At 50.1% G+C, this 19,282-nt stretch overlaps 4 protein-coding genes across 11 annotated transcripts in view; all 4 read left to right on the top strand.

Moving 5' to 3' along the window:
- The window catches only part of AP1M1 (adaptor related protein complex 1 subunit mu 1), a 212,477-nt gene that overhangs the window by 55,694 nt on the left and 137,501 nt on the right, over positions 1 to 19,282 (top strand). The window lies entirely within an intron of this gene.
- Positions 1 to 19,282, top strand: part of FAM32A (family with sequence similarity 32 member A) — a 182,885-nt gene that overhangs the window by 65,522 nt on the left and 98,081 nt on the right. The window contains exon 1 of one of the 5 annotated variants that reach the window (XM_050769864.1): positions 2,648 to 2,668. The exons of the other annotated variants lie outside the window; for them this stretch is intronic. Within the exon in view, the coding sequence (XP_050625821.1) occupies positions 2,661 to 2,668 (8 nt within the window). The 5' untranslated portion in view covers positions 2,648 to 2,660. Of the gene's footprint in view, positions 1 to 2,647; positions 2,669 to 19,282 lie in introns of those variants that run through there. 5 annotated transcript variants of the gene reach the window in all.
- Positions 1 to 19,282, top strand: part of RAB8A (RAB8A, member RAS oncogene family) — a 405,903-nt gene that overhangs the window by 351,785 nt on the left and 34,836 nt on the right. The gene's annotated exons all lie outside the window — the stretch shown is intronic.
- The window catches only part of TPM4 (tropomyosin 4), a 35,893-nt gene that overhangs the window by 13,019 nt on the left and 3,592 nt on the right, over positions 1 to 19,282 (top strand). For 2 of the 4 annotated variants that reach the window (XM_050769765.1, XM_050769763.1), the window contains 6 exons: positions 2,728 to 2,861; positions 6,418 to 6,535; positions 8,030 to 8,100; positions 9,055 to 9,130; positions 13,280 to 13,342; positions 13,428 to 13,497. In XM_050769765.1, the coding sequence (XP_050625722.1) occupies positions 2,728 to 2,861; positions 6,418 to 6,535; positions 8,030 to 8,100; positions 9,055 to 9,130; positions 13,280 to 13,342; positions 13,428 to 13,497 (532 nt within the window). Of the gene's footprint in view, positions 1 to 2,727; positions 2,862 to 6,417; positions 6,536 to 8,029; positions 8,101 to 9,054; positions 9,131 to 13,279; positions 13,343 to 13,427; positions 13,498 to 15,009; positions 16,282 to 19,282 lie in introns of those variants that run through there. The other 2 variants (XM_050769762.1, XM_050769766.1) reach the window with 2 other exon arrangements.

Below are 19,282 nucleotides of genomic sequence, written 5' to 3'. Positions count from 1 at the left end.
GCTTTTGGTGTTTCAGAGGACGCTGCAATATGAAACACCCCTGTCTGTCTCTAGGAATCTGAGGCTAAGAGACCTTCCTGACTCTACTTGTGTTTTTCAGCCACGTTAGCCTCATTCTATTCGCGCCCTCCCCCCGCCACCCCCCTACCTCTGCCACCCGAATGAACTCAGGGCAGGAGAGGGAGTGGCGGCTTTCCTAATAATTTTTGTTTTTTTGAGACAGAGTCTCGCTCTGTTGCCCAGGCTGGAGTGCAGTGGCACGATCTCGGCTCACTGCAGCCTCCACCTCCCGGGTTCAAGCGGTTCTTCTGCCTCAGCCTCCCAAATAGCTGGGATTACAGGCTCCCGCCACCACACCGACTATTTTTTTTTTTTTTTTGTAGTTTTAGTAGAGACGTGGTTTCACCATGTTGGCCAGGCTGGTCTCCAACTCCTGACCTCATGTGATCCACCCGCCTTGGCCTCCCAGAGTGCTAGGATTACGGATGTGAGCCACCACGCCCGGCCTTCCTAATAATTTTGATAGCCTTCCCCAGTTCAGGGATTCTTCATTTGTCCTGATAGGAAAAAGGCAGTGTGGCTTCCCTTTTCCTCTCGGTGGAGACCCGTTTGACCCGTTCTCAATATTCCTTCCAAAGAGCGGGCATTGCTGGAAAACTCGCCAGGCCATGACACCCTGGCAGGACCTAGGGGACAGGTTCTGACAAGGAAGAGCCCTGGGTGGGTCTTAAGAGGCCATTCATTTCTTACCAATTCTGAGTCACTGAACAAAACCACTTCACCCAGTGGGGCCCCTCGGTTTCCTCATCTGTAAAATGGGTGCAATGTTTGAGGATGAAATTGCGGTAAAATAAAACCATGGCAATAAGAGATGCCTTTTTCTGGCACATCCCACCTGCTGAGGCTAAGCAGCACCACGTCCTGGAGTTACAGCCTCAAGGCAGTCCTGTAACTAATCAGGCTTTGGGATGGAGACGGCCAGGATGAGGAAGCAACCTTCCCAACACCACGTGGCTATGAAAATGACAAAATGTGGCCGGGTGCAGTGGCTCATACCTGTAATCCCGGCACTTTGGGAGACCAAGGAGGGTGGATCACATGAGGCCAGGAGTTTGAGACCAGCCTGGCCAACAAGACGAAACCCTGTCTCTACTAAAAATACGAAAAGTTAGCCAGGCGTGGTGGTGCCCGTCTGTAATCCCAGCTACTCAGGAGGCTGAGGCAGGAGAATTGCTTGAACCTGGGAGGCAGAGGTTGCAGTGAGCCGAGATCATGCCATTGCACTCCAGCCTGGGTGACAACGCGAGACTCCATCTCAAAAAAAAAAATTAAAAAGAAGGCTGGGCATGGTGGCTCTCGCCTGTAATCCCAGCACTTTGGGAGGCTGAGGCAGGTGGATCGCGAGGTCAGGAGTTCAAGACCAGCCTGGCCAAGATGGTGAAACCCCATCTCTACTAAATATACAAAAAAATTAGCCGGGCGTGGTGGCAGGCGCCTGTAATCCCAGCTACTCCGGAGGCTGAGGCAGAGAATTGCTTAAACCTGGAGGTGAGGAGGTTGCAGTCAGCCGAGATTGCACCACTGCACTCCAGCCTGGGTGACGGAGCGACACTGTCTCAGTTTAAAAAAAAAAAAGTTAAAAAGAAAATGACAAAGCAGGGATTCCAACCCAGCACTTTCTGGCCCTGGAGTTCCTGCTTTAATGCTTCCCATTATACTTCCTTCCTTGTAGGTAAAAACCCCTTGAAAAGCCAATAACACTATCGGGGTATGTCTTCCTTGCCTGCAACCAAGTTTTCTTTCCCTTTTCGTATCTTTTTGTCTTGCCATCTCTCAGCCAGGCTGATTGAAGGATGGGATTCCAACGAGGCTGCCCGATCTCGTCCCACCTTGGTAATTGCATGGCCAGCATTTAACTGAGGGCTCCATAGTCTTGCATTTATCTTGCCGTTCAGGTGAATGGGAGCGGAACTCACGGGACACAGTGAGCCAGGTCACTGATGGCCTTGCTTTCTAGGAATCTCACAGTGAGCCCTAGAACTCTCTATGTGGTAACACTGTGCCTTTTTCAGAGAAGAGCCTATCTTAGATCTTAGCCTAACGTTGGGTCTATTGTGTTGCTGGAGAGGCCAACACTGACATTCATCTCAAAGCACATGTGGTATGTTTGCCTCCTGTGTTGACTCAACTACCCATCTTGTACTGGGACACTTGCCTTTTTTTTTTTTTGGAGATGGAGTCTTGCTCTGTCACCAGGCTGGAGTGCAGTGGCGCGATCTCGGTTCCTGGCAACCTCTGCCACCCAGATTCAAGTGATTCTTCTGCCTCAGCCTCTCAAGCATCTGGGACTACAGGCACATGCCACCACGCTCAGCTAATTTTTCTGTTTTAAGTAGAGACAGGATTTCACCATGTTGGCCAGGATGGTCTCGATCTCTTGACCTTGTGATACACCCGCCTTGGCCTCCCAAAGTACTGGGATTACAGGCGTGAGCCACTGCGCCTGGCGATGCTCACCTTTTGCTATTGAGTGGTGGATGTTTTTCCCGGACATTTTCCGGGAAGATCACACTGAAATTTTGGTATGAGTGTAAATTCCCCATGGCCTGGTCTCCTGGGTGGGCTTTGCTGGGGAAAATCGGGTTAACAGAGGGCAGGACATGGGGGAGGCTCCCACTGGTGGCTGGCCTGATACTTCTTCACATGGATGCACTCCCACCTCCCCAGGCTGAAGGTGATGTGGCCGCCCTCAACCGACGCATCCAGCTCGTTGAGGAGGAGTTGGACAGGGCTCAGGAACGACTGGCCACGGCCCTGCAGAAGCTGGAGGAGGCGGAAAAGGCTGCAGATGAGAGTGAGAGGTAAGGACACTTTGAATCCAGTGGCATCCATGTTTTCTTTTGGAAAATGGGGATCGTGCTGCCGACCCCGCAGAGCTGGTGTGAAAGTAAACAAGGTCACGGGGACATGCATGTGTTCACAAACAGATGCATGACAGCACTTTGTAAACTGTCACTCTGAGGGGTAGAGATGTTTATCCTTGGCCAGGAGCGGTGGCTCACGCCTGTAATCCCACAACTTTGGGAGGCCGAGGCGGGTGGATCACCTGAGGTTGGGAGTTTGAGACCAGCCTGGCCAACGTGGTGAAACCCATCTCTACTAAAAATACACAAATTAGGCCAGGCGCGGTGGCTCAAGCCTGTAATCCCGGCACTTTGGGAGGCCGAGACGGGCGGATCACGATGTCAGGAGATCGAGACCATCCTGGCTAACACGGTGAAACCCCATCTCTACTAAAAAATACAAAAAAACTAGCCAGGCGCGGTGGCGGGCGCCTGTAGTCCCAGCTACTCGGGAGGCTGAGGCAGGAGAATGGCGTTAACCCGGGAAGCGGAGCTTGCAGTGAGCTGAGATCCGGCCACTGCACTCCAGCCTGGGAGACAGAGCAAGACTCTGTCTCAAAAAAATATATATATATATACAAATTAGCGGGGCATGGTGGCGGGCACCTGTAATCCCAACTACTCGGGAGGCTAAGGCAAGATCCCCCAGCTTGAACCCAGGAGGCAGAGGTTGCAGTGAGCCGAGATCGCACCACTGCACTCCAGCCTGGGTGACAGAGTGAGACTCTGTCTCAGGAAAAAAAAGAAACTGTTCCTTGCCCCTCCGTGGCATCTGTGCTGCATCCCAGCCACCAGTAGGGTGCCTTCTCCTCGGGAGCCGGATCATTCTCTGGCACGCCTTAGCACAGGCTCTCTGGAAGACTGAGGGTAGATTGTGTAATTCACAGAAGCAGCAGTCTCTGTGTGATGGAAAACGAGCTCCTTGTGTGGCGATGGTGTGGGCCCAACCAGTGACCATCGCGTCTGCCCCTCACTCGCGCCGGAGTTCTCACTTGAGCCACCAGCCACCATGCTTTTGCAGTATAAACGCCTCCCAAAGATTCATTTCTTTTTTTTTTTTTTTTTTTTTTTTTTTTTTTGAGACAGGGTCTCACTCTATCACCCAGGCTGGAATGCAGTGGTGCGATCGCAGCTCACTGCAGCCTCGATGTCCTGGGCTCAAGTGATCCTCCTGCCACAGCCTCCAGCGCTCCAGAGTAAAGCTGGGACTACAGGCACATGCCATCACGCCTGGCTAATTTAAGATGCGTTTCTGATTCTGCTGTTGTGACCACTAACCAGAGATTAGAAACCAGCTAGGAAATCTTGGAGATCGCATGTTGCCCAAGCTGGAAATTTCTTCCCAAGTAGTGGAACAGCCAGGGCAGAGGGAACAGACGCCACTGCAGACTCTGCTGCAGCCACTGAATTGAGGGAGAGAGGGGCAGCTCGGGCAGCCACGGGGCAGAGGAAGGATCCAGTCACGAGGGCTCCTGGCTGTGCCTGTGGCCTGAGTTAGCTGCCGTTCACAGTCAGACCAGCCTGGCTGGATGCTGACGTTGAGGGCTCCCATATTGGCAAACCAAGAGGGGCTGCAAAGGCCAGTCTCTTGTTTGCACCATGCCCCCAGAGGCCTTTGGTGACACCCCTGTTAGAGATGGCTGTGTCTCAGTAGAAAGAATTCTATACTTGAAGCTGGGGGATCTAGAGTCACCTTCTTCCACTGGCACTTTCTATGGAGCCTTGGGCAAGTCACTTTGGTCTCTTGGGTGCTACAAGGGATTTGGGAACAATAAATATCCCAGCAAGCTTGCTCACATGCTGAGGGTGAGACCTCGTACAGGTAGGGGAGGGCGTTTTGAGACTTAGCTGAGAATGGGTGATACCCCATATAGACATATTTATTGGACGGCAAGAAGCATATGGTCTCTGTGCTGAGTGGGAATGATACATAGCAATGACACGTTATCCCAGGCTGGCCTCTTCTTTTCTTTCCTTTTTTTAAATACACAAGGTCTTGGCAGGGTGTGGTGGCTCACGCCTGTAATCCCAGCACTTTGGGAAGCGGGTGGATCGCTTGAGCCCGGGAGTTTGAGACCAGCCTGGACAACATAGTGAGACCCCATCTCTATAGAAAAATATTAAAAGTTAGCCAGGCATGGTAGTGCATGCTGGTAGTCCCAGACACTCAAGGGGCTGAGGTGGGAGAATCACCTGATCCCAGGAAGTTAAGGCTGCATTGAGCTATAACTACACCACTACACTCCAGCCTGGGCAACAGAGTGAGAACCTGTCTCAAGGAAAAAAAAATAAAATACACAGCATCTTGCTCCGTCACTCAGGCTGGAGTGCTGTGGTGCAATCACGGCTCACCGGAACCTTGAACTCCTCCAGCCTGGGCAACAGAGTGAGATGCTGTCTCTCAAAAGAAAAAGAAAGGGGGCACTGACTCTGGAGTCAGACTGCCAAGGGCTGCACCCCAGCTCTAACACTTACCAGCTCTGTAACCTTAAGTTACTTAACCTCTCTCTACGCCTTGGTTGTTTCATTTGTAAAATGTGGATAATGCACCTGCTCCATAGGGCAGTTGTGAAAGTGAAGGCACTTAGAAAAGTGCCTGCTAGTCAGTAAAGATGAAGGGAGGCTGGGTGCGGTGGCTCACACCTGTAATCCCAGCACTCTGGGAGGCCGAGGCGGGCAGATCACTTGAGGTCAGGAATTCGAGACCAGCCTGGCCAACATGGCGAAACCCCCTCTCTACTAAAAATATAAGTTAGCCGGGCATGGTGATGCATTCCTATAGTCCCAGCTACTCTGGAGGCTGAGACAGGAGAATCGCTTGAACCTGGGAGATGGAGGTTGCAGTGAGCTGAGATCACGCTACTGCACTCCAGCCTGGGTGGCAGAGCGAGACTCCATCTCAAAAACAAAAAAAAAAAAACAAGATGAAGGAAATATGTGCACAGAGTTTTCATCTTCGCACTGTGTTACAGTGCTTAGTAGATTTAGAGATTCATTTAGATGAGAGATGGCACCAGGGGTGGTATCTCACGCTTGTAATCCCAACGCTTTGGAAGGCCAAGGCAGTAGGATCACTTGTGCCCAGGTGTTTGCAACCAACCTGGACAACATAGTGAGACCCCCATCTCTGCAAAAAAAATTTTAAAAAAGATAGGCGGGGCACGGTGGCTCACTCCTGTAATCCTGGCATTTTGGGAGGCCGAGGTGGGCGGGTCATTTGAGGTCAGGAGTTTGAGACCAGCCTGACCAACATGGTGAAACTCCATCTCTACTAAAAAAACAAAAATTAGCCAGACATGGTGATGGGTGCCTGTAATTCCAGCTACTCAGGAGGCTGAGGCAGGAGAATCGCTTGAACTTAGGAGTCGGAGGTTGCAGTGAGCTGAGATCGTGCCACTGCACTCCAGCCTGGACAACAGAATGAGACTCTGTCTCAAAAAAAAAAGAAAGATAGATGAGATGAGGGTGGAGGGGTGTGAGTGAACAGCGGTCCTGATGAGATTGCTCCTTGCAGAGGAATGAAGGTGATAGAAAACCGGGCCATGAAGGATGAGGAGAAGATGGAAATTCAGGAGATGCAGCTCAAAGAGGCCAAGCACATTGCAGAAGAGGCTGACCGCAAATACGAGGAGGTGAGTGAGGCTGACAGATGGCGCAGCAGCAGGAAGTGGGAGGAAATGCATCTGCTGAGATAGGGAGGATGCCGGGGCCAACGAAAGGAAGCTCTTGGTTAGGTCAGCTGTCCTCCTGCGTGAACATATGTTTGTCCAGAGACAGCCACTTGGCTAGGAAGCTATCTCTCACGATGCCAGAAAGTCCGGCGGACGCTTGTCTAATGTAATGGGAAAACCGAATGATCAGCTCACTTGTGTCGTTAGCTGGGAGTTTTGGCACAGTTGGGCAAAAATGGAGGATTGTGGTCCCAAGCCGTGGAGTTTCAGACCATGCAAGCCCAGGCCCTCCTTTGTCTTCCTCGATGGCTCGGCTCTTCCTTCCCGCCTCTTGTCTGCCTCACTCCTCAGGCCTGAGGAAGAGAATCAGGATTCCCTCCAGGCCCCAGGATAGCTCTTTCAGTTGAAGCACCAGCAAAAGGCCAGGTCTGGTGGCTCGTACCTGTAACCCCAGCACTTCGACCAAGGCGGGAACATCACCTGAGTCCAGGAGTTTGAGACCAGCCTGGGCAACATAGCGAGACCCCATTTCTAAAAGTAATAATAATAATAATAATAATAATTAGCTGGGCGTGGTGGCATGCACTTGTGGTCCCATCTACTTGGGAGGCTGAGGCAAGAGGATCGCTTGAGCCTGGGAAATCAAGGCTGCAGTGAGCTCCGATCATGCCACTGCTCTCCAGCCTTGGAGACAGAGCATGACCCTGTGTCAAAAACATAAAAAAGAGCTGGGCATGTAGCTCACGCCGGTAATCCCAGCAATTTGGGAGGTCGAGGCAGGCAGATCACCTGAGGTCAGGAGTTCATGACCAGTCTGGCCAACATGGTGAAATCCCGTCTCTACAAAAAATACAAAAATTCGCCAGGCGTGTGGCACACGCCTGTAAGCCCAGCTATTTGGGAGACTGAGACAGAAGAATCACTTGAACCCAGGAGGCGGAGGTTGCTGTGAGTCGAGATTGCGCCACTGCGTTTCAGCCTGGATGATAGAGCGAGACTCTGTCTCAAAAAAATAAAAAAGAGGCCGGGGGTGGTGGCTCATGCCTGTAATACCAGCACTCTGGGAGGCCAAGGCAGGTGGATCATGAGGTCAGGAATTCAAGACCAACCTGGCCAATATGGTAAAACCCCGTCTCTACTGAAAATACAAAAATTAGCTGGGCATGGTGGCACGTGCCTGTAGTCCCACCTACTTGGAAGGCTGAGGCAGGAGAATCGCTGGAACCCAGGAGGTGGAGGTTGCAGTGAGCCGAGATTGTGCCACTGCACTCCAGCCTGGGCAGCAGAGGGAGACTGTCCCGAAAAAAAAAAAGACAAGAAAAGAAACACCAGAAAAACCCATGTTGCAGCTGGTCTAGGGATCTGGGTGGGGCATCCCTGGGGACTGTCTGCAGTGGGTGGGAGAAGACACGGCTGGTGGGGATCGGGCTCAGCTGGGCGTTTCTGTCTCTGCAGGTAGCTCGTAAGCTGGTCATCCTGGAGGGTGAGCTGGAGAGGGCAGAGGAGCGTGCGGAGGTGTCTGAACTGTGAGTGGCAGAACAGGACTGAGCGAGGCTGGCTCAGTTCCTGGGAAGGAGTGGGAGGGAGCTGGCTGTGTTGGGAATGGGCTGTGACCGGGGCCTCTGCTGAAGTGGATGGGCGACGGGGGCTCATGGCTCATCCTTTCTTTCTCTTGGCTTCCATGACAAAGAGAGGTGGTGACTTGTTCTTACTGCCATGGGAAGCGCTGCCCACGTGTTGACTCTTTCTGCAAAGATATGAGGAAATAGGAGTGAGACAGGAGGCAGCAGGGAAGCCCAGAAGTCCCAGAGAGGATATATCAGGGGGCTGTGCCATCTTAATGGAACACTGACCTGCTCCAGAAGGCAGGCTTCCCCCCCAACTCCCCCGTCAGTATGTAAATGCTTTGATCCTACTGTCAGTGTTTGGCTGTGACACATTCCTGGGGGGGAAGGTGAGAAGCTTAACCAGAATCCCACAAGCACCGAAAAACAAAACGCCTGTCCTCTTGGCCCCGGGTAAGGAATTCAGCCCCACAGAGCATCCTGGAATGCTGAGAGAGATCTGGTTTCACAAATCCGCTCCGGGCTTCCTTCCCGGAGTGTCCCATGCAAACTCTCATTGCTATCTGCCTGCCTCCTGCCCTCGGTCCCATTCTTAACACCTTCCGGAGTCGGCCTCATCAATCATAGATTTCACAAGTCCTTGTAGCCTCACCCTTGGCAGAAGACCAGAAGTGCTTTCCAAGCCCTCCAAATACTCCTCGGTCGCGCCTCGCCTCTGCCTGGTATGATAAGGCTTTGATAAGCCCATAGTATCGTACTACAGAAAAATCCATTAACATTTTCCCCCCACATTCCTTCTGGGCCCTGCCCCGGGACTGTGTAGGTTTCTCCTTTTGAACATTTATTGTAGGGGCGATTGCTATATTGCCAGCTGTAAGGGAAGATAAGACATAAAAATCCTTTGTCTCTGTGCAGAAAATGTGGTGACCTGGAAGAAGAACTCAAGAATGTTACTAACAACCTGAAATCTCTGGAGGCTGCGTCTGAAAAGGTTGGTGGTTGGCTTGAGCCGGAGGGTGGCTTGCTGGACTCGGTTCTTTTCTTTCCCCCTGAGGGATACAGGAGCCTAGGGATACAGGAGCCTATCAGGGTATTTGGAAATCTGACTTTTCTTTAACAATAGCATAGGTGCCTGGCAGCCAGGGATTCTCCCCTACAGAAAGAGCTGGATTTCTCCTGCACACTCTTGGGTCCTCTTCCATGGGGTCTGAGCACCATCTTTGATCTCCATCTCAGGAGGATAGAGATAGAACATGAGGCTCCTCTTAGCGAGATCTAAGCATCGTCATATAAACACAGAGTCTCCCTCTCACCCGATTCCCCTGGTTCCTCCAGAAATACCATCTCAAAGGTATAGCAATGATCAGAGGTGGAATTGGGCTTTTTAGGTTGAAACAGCACCCAAAGCCGTCGCTACGTGGCAGCTACACTGGCAACAAAGGACATACTTCCATGGCCGAACCCCACTGAATTCCCCAGCCTCTTCTCTTCCTCATTCTTGCTCCTGCTTTTGCAGTTTCACAGGCATTCTTTGTTCTCCCATCACCTCCACTCCCCCGCTTTTTTTTTTTTTTTTTTGAGACAGAGTCTTGCTCTGTTGCCCAGGCTGGAATTCAGTGGCACGATAGTAGTTTATTGCAGCCTTGAACTCCTGGGCTCAAGCCATCCTCCCACCACAGCCACCACCTGCTATTCACTCAGCTGGGTGTGGCTTTCCTTTTGCTTGACAAACCCCTATTCAGCCTTTTTTTTTTTTTTTTTTTTTTTTTTTTTTTTTTTAGATAGTCTCTCACTCTTGTCACCCAGGCTGGAGTGAAGTGGTATGATCTCGGCTCACTCCAGCCTTCGACCCCTGAGTTCAAGCAATTCTCCTACCTCAGCCTCCCGAGTAGCTGGGATTACAGGCGTGGATTACCACGCCCAGCTAATTTTTTTTTTTTTTTTTTTTTTTTTTTTTTTTTGAGACGGAGTCTCGCTCTGTCACCCAGGCTGGAGTGCAGTGGCCGGATCTCAGCTCACTGCAAGCTCCGCCTCCCGGGTTCACGCCATTCTCCTGCCTCAGCCTCCCGAGTAGCTGGGACTACAGGCGCCCGCCACCTCGCCCGGCTAGTTTTTTGTATTTTTTAGTAGAGACGGGGTTTCACCGTGTTAACCAGGATGGTCTCGATCTCCTGACCTCGTGATCTGCCCGTCTCGGCCTCCCAAAGTGCTGGGATTACAGGCTTGAGCCACCGCACCCGGCCGCTAATTTTTATAATTTTTGGTAGACACAAGGTTTCACCATGTTGGCCAGGCTGGTCTCGAACTCCTGATCTCAAGTGATCTGCCTGCCTCGGCCTTCCAAAGTGCTGGGATTACAGGCGTGACCCATTGCACCCGGCCTAGAGATGAGATCTTGGTCTGTTGCCCAGGTTGGAGTGTAGTGGCGTGATCATAGCTCACTGCAGGCCCTAAACTCCTGGGCTTAAATAATCCTATCACCTCAGCTGAGTAGCTAGGACTTGCAGACATGTGCCACTACTCCAAAACTGTATTTTTTTTCTTTTTTTTTTTTGTAGAGTGCAGTCTGTGTTGCCCAGGCTGATCTTAAACTCCTGACCTCAAGTGATCCTCCCACCTCAGCCTCCCAAAGTGCTGGGATTACAGGCGTGAGCCACCGTGCCTGGCTAATTTTTCTAATTTTTTGGTAGAGACGAGGTTTCATCATGTTGGCCAGGCTGGTCTTGAACTCCTGGCCTCAAGTGATCCTCCCACCTCGGCCTCCCAAAGTGCTGGGATTACAGGCGTGGGCCGCCGAGCCTGGCCTCCTGTTCATCCTTTGCGCTTCTGCTCAAACATCACTTCTGAGAGGCCTTCTCTGATTTCTCATCTAGGTTAGGTATTTCTCTGCTGTGTAGCCCTGTCTGTACTTTTCCTGGCATTATGATTTCTTACATTTACTATAATTACTCCATTAATTGCATGCCTTCCTTGCTAGATTATAAGTTGTAAGGACAGGAACCAAGTCGTCTTGTTCAGAGTTGTGTCCCTAGTACTAGCATTGTGTCTGGCATATATCTGTAGAGTGTGTGTGTGTGTGTGTGTGTGTGTGTGTAATTTTTTTTTTTTTTAGTAGAGACGGTGTTTTACCATGTTGCCCAGGCTGATCTCAAACTCCTGGCCTCAAATGATCCACCTGCCTCTCTCTCCCATATATGCCAGCCCTGGCATATATCTGATACTGGGATGTATAAAGAATGAATGCAGTTGGGGTGTGTGTGCCAAACACTGCCCTGGGCTAGGGGGATAGACGTGACACCACTGACGTGGCATCTGCTTTTTTTTTTTGACACGGAGGCTTGCTCTGTCACCCAGGCTGGAGTACAGAGGCGCGATCTTGGCCCACTGCAACCTCTACCTCCTAGGCTCAAGCACTTCTACCGCCTCTACCTCCTGAGTAACTGGGAATACAGGCGCACACCACCACGCCTGACTAATTTTTGTATTTTTAGTAGAGACACGGGGTCTTGCCATGTTGGCCAGGCTGGTCTCAAAACTCCTGACCTCAAGTGATCCACCCACCTCGGCCCCCCAAAGTGCTGGGATTACAGGCGTGAGCCACTGTGCCCGGCCTGGCATCTGCTCTTGAAGAGTTCATAGTTTAGCCTAGTGGAAGGGATTGGCAAAGTCACACAGTGCTTTGGGAATACAATAGAGGGACCTTGGTAGATTGTGAACGGTGTCACCAAGGAGGCAGCATTTAAAACAGCTGTAGGTCCAGCACGGTGGCTCATGCCTGTAATCCCAGCACTTTAGGAAGCCGAGGCGGGAGGATCGCTTGGGCTCAGAAGTTCGAGACCAGCCTGGGCAACGTGGCAAGACCCTGTCTCTACTAAAAATACAAAAATTAGCTGGGCATAGTGGCGCATGCCTGTGATCCCAGCTACTCGGGAGGCTGAGGTGAGAGGATCACTTGAGCCTGGAGGGCAGAGGTTGCAGTGAGCCAAGATTGCCGCCCTGCACTCCAGAGTCAGGCTTCAGTCATGACTTGATCACTTAATAGCCTTATGACCCTAGGCAAAATAGTAACTTCACCTTTCTGCGACCCTTTCCTCCCCTATAAAATGGGATTACAAATACCAGGCTGTGATGCCATTGACTGTGTCTGGACCCTGGTAAGCAGCTAATAATGTTAGTTATTCAGAGGCCGAGGCAGGCCAATCACCTGAGGTCAGGAGTTCGAGACCAGCCTGGCTGGCCATCGTGGCGAAACCCTGTCTCTACTGAAAATAACAAAAATTAGCTGGGAATGGTGGTGGGTGCCTGTAGGCCCAGCTACTTGGGAGGCTGAGTCAGGGGAATTGCTTGAGCCCAGGCTGGAAGAGGTGGAAGTTGCAAGTCACAGTGAGCCGAGATCGTACCACTGCACTCCAGCCTGAGTGACAGAGCAAGACTGTCTGAAAAAAAGAAAAGTATAATTTCTGATAGGTCGTCATGGGGAGGGGAACATTCCGTGCTAAGGGGCGCATTCATGGACAGGGACTGGGACTCAGGAGTCCACAGATGATGATCAGAGAGTGCCTGTCACCCTAGGGAAGGTGGTGGAGAACGGGGTTAGAAATACAGAGGGGGCTTTGAGTAACACAGATTTCCAGTTATCTCCCTTTTTTCGCCATACTTTTTATCTCGAGTTATCAGTTCAGGCCCTCTGATCAATACCATCCTAGAGGACTCTCCCCCACATTCTCCGCATTTCATACATACTTCTTCTGCTGGGGAAAGGTGCCTGCCTCTACTCTGCCTACCTCTTTTTTTTTTTTTTTTTTTTTTTTCTTTTTGAGATGGAGTCTCGCTCTGTCGTCCAGGCTGGAGTGCAGTGGCACCATATGGGCTCACTACAGCCTCCACTTCCTAGGTTTAAGCAATTCTCATGCCTTAGCCTCCCGAGTAGCTGGGATGACAGGCGTCCACCACCACACCCAGCTAATTTTTGTATTTTTAGTAAAGACAGGGTTTCGCCATGTTGGCCAGGCTGGTCTTGAACTCCTGACCTTGTGATCCACCAGCCTCAGGCTCCCAAAGTGCTGGGAATCCAGGCATAAGCCAACATGCCCGGCCGGGCCCTCCTTTTCTTAAAGCGGTGTTTTGGTTTTTCCCACAGTATTCTGAAAAGGAGGACAAATATGAAGAAGAAATTAAACTTCTGTCTGACAAACTGAAAGAGGTGAGTGTGGTTGCTCCCAGCGAGCTCTGGTTTCTTCTGGGGCTGGTCATGAAGCCATGATAGTAACTCCTTTCTTCTTATCTAGGCTGAGACCCGTGCTGAATTTGCAGAGAGAACGGTTGCAAAACTGGAAAAGACAATTGATGACCTGGAAGGTATGAGGTTACCATCTAAATGTTTGCCCTGCCCTGCCTCCCACTCTGGGACACATCCACAGACAGTTGGGGAATGTTTGTGGAGGGGTTGGGTTGGGCCTTGTTTGCCTTAGGAAAGTAAAGTGTGTAGTGATGTTATATCTGGATGTCTTGGAACTCTAGAATAGGATAATGCAAATCATTCAAGGCTTGAATTGCCACTTTTTTTTTTTTTTTTTTTTTTTTTGAGACGGAGTCTGGCTCCGTCGCCCAGGCTGGATGGAGTGCAGTGGCGCCATCTCGGCTCACTGCAACCTCGGCCTCCTGGGTTCAAGCAATTCTCCTGCCTCAGCCTCCCGGGTAGCTGGGACTACAGGCACGTGCCGCCACGCCTGGCTCATTGAATTGCCACTTTCAGGAGGTAAAATATCTCTGCTTAGTCCCATGAGCAAGTACAGAGAAACAAGTATGGCTCTCTCTAATTAAAAAAAGATTAATAATCAATAAAAACTCTCAGGCCGGGCGCAGTGGCTCAAGTCTGTAATCCCAGCACTTTGGGAGGCCGAGGTGGGCGGATCACTTGAGATCAGGAGTTTGAGACTAACGTGGCCAACATTCTATCAAAAATATAAAATATTAGCTGGGCGTGGTGGCAGGCGCCTGTAATCCCAGCTACTGGGGAGGCTGAGGCAGGGAGAATCACTTGAACCCGGGAGGCAGAGGTTGCAGTGAGCCAAGGTCGCGCCACTGCACTCCAGCCTGGGCGACAGAGCCAGACTCCGTCTCAAAAAAAAAAAGAAAAATCTTCACAATTTCCTTCTGTTTGCTCATTTCTGATAGATGCCTTGCATTTTTTTTTTTTTACATGCCTTGCATTTTTGCAGCTCTGTCCCAAGGAGCTCAAAGCTTGTCACAGTATTTAAAAAGAAAAAAAAAAACAACAGAAATATGGGAAATATAGGAACTGCAATAAAGACTCTAATGCAAGTCTGGGGCCTACATCTCCCAGAATTTCTTCAAGAGTTCCAATGTTTAACATTCGGTCACAGAAATTCCAGAATCTTGGGGTTCAAATGGAATCTTCCAAACTGCTCATCCCACCCAGAAAGGACACATTCTTCAGACCATGTGTTCCAATGTTTTTTTGGGGAAGTGAGGTTCCCATATAAGGGAAAATGCCCCATTCCAAAATACGACCTTTGGACAGGGTGACGTCATTGGAAATCCGAAATAAACTGGGGGATGGGGACTGGTGGGGGAAGCTCCATCACTTCTGGTTACCACTGTTTTGAAGCTTCATTGTGGCTAATCCCCCTGCAGAACCTCAAACTACTTAGAAATCACTCCATACATCTTTGGTTTTCTTCATCTGTTTCACATGGAACACGACTTTCTCCTAGTCTGTGCTTTGTTCGCTCACATTTTTTTTTTCTTCCTCCTGCGGTTCATCTGTGGCACTCCATTCCGACCCTTGCCTTCTGTCCCCTGTACTTCTTCTTCTGAACTGTCTCCCCGGGGACCTCCGCCCTCTAGATGAGTTATACGCTCAGAAGCTCAAGTACAAAGCTATCAGCGAGGAACTGGACCACGCTCTCAACGACATGACCTCTCTCTGAGAGGCAGCCAGGTCGCTGCCCTCTGTCCTTCTCACGTGGTGCCTCCTATGCCCCTGTGGGCTTCTAGGAGCTCCGGTGGCTAGGAGCTCCGGGGGCCTGCCTCCTGGTTTAAACGTCAGAGCCTTCTTCTGATGTGTCTGTGACTCTACGACCGAAATAAAGACGGGCAGTCCTCCTCTTCACGCCCCCTCATTCTCATTTTCTCCACTTGCCGCCTTTGAGCTGTAGCTGTGTGCCCTTAACCATAGCCTGAAACAAAAAGTGGGTGGTCAGCCTCTCTCACTCACAAATGAAAAGCTTATTACAAAAAGAAAATTATGCCTACAGGATGCTTTTCTGAAGACGTGAAAACAAAAGCGAGCTAGGCATGTGTTCTCAGATACCGCTGTTAGCTAACAGTATCTGCATGCCAGTAGTTTTTTTGTTTGGTTTTGTTTTTTTTGTTTCGAGACAGGGTCTCGCTTTGTCACCCAGGCTGGAGTGCAGTGGCACCACCATAGTTCACTGCAACCTCCACCTATAGGGCTAAAGCTATCCTCCCACCTCGACCTCCCAAGTAGCTGGGACTACAGGTGTGCACCACCACACAAGGCTAATTTTTGTACTTTTTTGTAGAAGCGGGAAGGTCTCGCTATGTTGCCCAGGCTGGTCTCGAACTCCTGGGCTCAGGCAATCTGCCCACCTCCCCCTCCCAGTGTGCTGCAATTACAGGCATGAGCCACCGCGCCCAGCCCCAGTGACTTTTCCTTAAATAGAAATTGTTGTGAATGGAGACTCATCCTTATAAACCGCTTAGGCAGCTTAAGAGTCAAAAGGGATTTGGAAAAAACGAACAAGCCTGTGTCGAAAATGAGGCTTCCCTTGAATGGGGCTTGAGCTACAGATTCAAATAGCGGCAATGACATTTTGATCTCCATTTCCTCCTTTTCTTGTGTCTTTTCTCTGTGTTACACTGTGAGGGTAGTTACTGGAGCTTCCCGTAGCTTTGTTCTTCACTGTTCATCTAGCTCCCAGTCCTGGGAGGAAGTTCACCTCCACGCCCTGCCCTTGGAAAACTGACTGTACAAGGAGGGAACAGGCCTCCCATGAACAGGGAAAGTGTTGTGACATCAGAAGAAGTGAATTTAGAATTCTTTCCCGAATTCCAAAACTGCCTGAGACACTAACATCAATCTTCCTTCATATTTGAGTGAGTTATAACAGGACCCTTGCTTTAGTTTAGAATAGTTCTTAAGGTTGACCTGTGGGTATTAAAAGGTCATACTTTTTCCTACGTGAGGGTTATGGAGAAAACAAGGTCACGCTTTTTTTTTTTTTTTGAGACAGTGTCTTACTCTGTTGCCCATGCTGGAGTGCAGTGGCGCCATCTTGGCTCACTGCAACCTCCGCCTCCTGGGTTCAAGTGATTCTCATGTCTCAGCGTCCCGAGTAGCTGGGATTACAGTCGCACACCACCACACTCAGCTAAGTTTTGTACTTTCAGTAGAGATGGTGTTTCACCATGTTGGCTAGGCTGGTCTCAAACTCCTGGCCTCAGCTGATCCACCCATCTCAGCTTCCCAAAGTGCTAGGATTACAGGTGTGAGCCACTGCGCCTGGCCCAGGCTATGCTTTGCTTTTTTTTTTTTTTTTTTTGAGATGGGAGTTTCACCCTTGTTGCCCAGGCTAGAGTGTAGTGGCACCATCTCTGCTCACTGCAACCTCCGCCCCCTGGGTTCAAGTGATTCTCCTTCCTCAGCCTCCCAAGTAGCTGGGATTACAGGCATGCGCCACCACGCCTGGCTAATTTTGTATTTTTGGTAGAGACGGGGTTTCACCATGTTGGCCAGGCTGGTTTCGAATCCCTGACCTCAGGTGATCCACCCACCCGGGCCTCCCAAAGTGCTGGGATTACAGGCTTGAGCTACTGCGCCTGACCCAGGCTATGCTTTTCTAATGATCGAAAACACAGCAATTTATCAGAGATGATCCAAATTTCAAATAGTCCATCCAGTTCTCGCCTGCATCCTACCACCACTACCACCTCAAATTATCACAGATAATTGACATTTAGATGTCCAGGCCACATCTGCCAGACTACCCCTTGAACCTGGGAATAGCATGAAAATCTCCAACTAGATCCTGAATTTTCAGTATCCGTTGTTATTCCTCATCCTTTTTTTTTTTTTTTTTTTTTGTACAGGCGGGAAGCTCTGACCCCATTACTCTCTCTATTCATTCATTCCTCCAAAATGCACCTCCCCTAAACTACCTACACCTTTCCACCCTCAGCCTCTCACTGCTCCTGACTGCCATCCATCCTGAACTTCTGCAAAAACCATTCCCCTCACACACTGCCATATATATGCCCTTGGAAAGATTACAGACTGTGTAGGGGGCTGGTTTTTGTTTGGAGTCTGTGTATTTGTCCCTGGAATTTTTCCAGACATTTCTGAACTCCACCCTTTAAGGTAACTATGCAGCCTGTCTATCCAGTTAGTCTACCTAACTAAGCACATAAGTGGAATTTCAGAGATTAATGCTATGGCCAGGCGCGGTGGCTCACGCCTATAATCCCAACACTTTGGGAGGCCAAGGCGGGCGGGTCACTTGAGGTCAGGAGTTCGGGACCAACCTGGTCAACATGGTAAAACCCTGTGTCTACTAAAAATGCAAAACCTAGCCGGGCATGGTCGTGGGGGCCTGTAATCCCAGCTACTCGGGAGGCCGAGGTGGGAGAATCAATCGCTTGAACCTGGGAGGCGGAGGTTGCAGTGAGCCGAGATCGCGCCACTGTACTCCAGCCTGGGTGACAGAGTGAGACGCCGCCTCAAACAAAAAAAAAAAGAGATTAGTGCTATGGAGGTCTACACTATCTGTTGATAGTCTGTGAGCCTTGTCAATGATTCTCAAGGGCAGTTAACACTTTCAGGGAAAGTCATTTTATCTCAGACCTAATAACAAAATAGATGCTAGAGCATCCAAGTGACAAGATGAAGCAAAGTCAGGATTTGTAGTCAAGAGACCAGGGTTTAAGGCCCGGTGCAGTGGCTCACACCTGTAATCCCAGCACTTTGGAAGGCCAAGGCAGACGGATCACTTGAGCTCGGGAGTTTGAGACCAACCTGGGCAACATGGCAAGAACCCTGTCTCTAAAATTATTCATAATAATATTTTATTTTAAAAGTTTTTTTAACTAAAGAGAGAGAAAATAAAGAGACCAGGGTTTTAAATCCTCGCTCTGCTGCTTTAACCATGCCAACGTGAACAAGCTGCTTAGCTTTTCCACAAAATAAAGGTGATATCTCTGTTATGAGGATTAAATGAGATAATGGAGAAACTGGCTCATGACAACATAGTCAGCATTCAGTTAACTTCTACTCACCCAGACTGGATAGACCCAGGTCACTGATCTGTCTGACGGAATCATCCCAGGTCATAGTCTCATAGTCACTTGACTGTGTGTGTGTGTGTGTGTGTGTGTGTGTGATGGAGTCCAGGTCATAGTCACTTGACGTGTGTGTGTGTGTGTGTGTGTGTGTGTGATGGAGTCCCACTCTGTCGCCCAGGCTGGAGTGCAGTGGCGCAATCTTGGCTCACTGCAACCTCCGCCTCCCGGGTTCAAGTGATTCTCCTGCGTCAGCCTCCCAAGTAGCTGGGATTACAGGTGTGCACCACCACACCCAGCTAATTTTTTGTATTTTTAGTAGAGATGGCGTTCCGCCATGTTGGCCAGGCTGGTCTCAAACTCCTTGTATCAGGTGATCCATGGTGGCTCATGCCAGTAATCCCAGCACTTTGGGAGGCCGAGGTGGGTGGATTGCGTGAGACCAGCTTGGGCAACATGCAAAAACTACCCGGGCCCATCTCTACTAAAAATACAAGAATTGACTGGGCATAGTGGCACGCCCTTGTAGTCCCAGCTACTTGGGAGGTTAAGGTAGGAGGATCACTTGAGCCCAGGAGGTCAAGGCTTCAGTGAGCTATGATCATGCCACTGTACTCCAGCCTGGGCAACAGAGCAAGACCCTGTTTATAAATAAATAAATAAGAAAGGCTGCCATCTTCTGCAGTCATTTTTTCTTTCTGTAAATTTCCAGGCTGATCATATCACATTTTGTGAGGCATTTTGCTTTCCCCCAGCATTTTAATGAGTCTTGACCTTGTCCCTTATCAGCCATCACTTATTGCAAACTAAGTTCTCTCTCGTG

This window comes from Macaca thibetana, chromosome 19 (assembly GCF_024542745.1).
Source record: "Macaca thibetana thibetana isolate TM-01 chromosome 19, ASM2454274v1, whole genome shotgun sequence".
Classification (NCBI taxonomy): domain Eukaryota; kingdom Metazoa; phylum Chordata; class Mammalia; order Primates; family Cercopithecidae; genus Macaca; species Macaca thibetana.
Note: the sequence above shows the minus strand (reverse complement) of the source record. Positions and strands in the feature narration are given on the sequence as shown.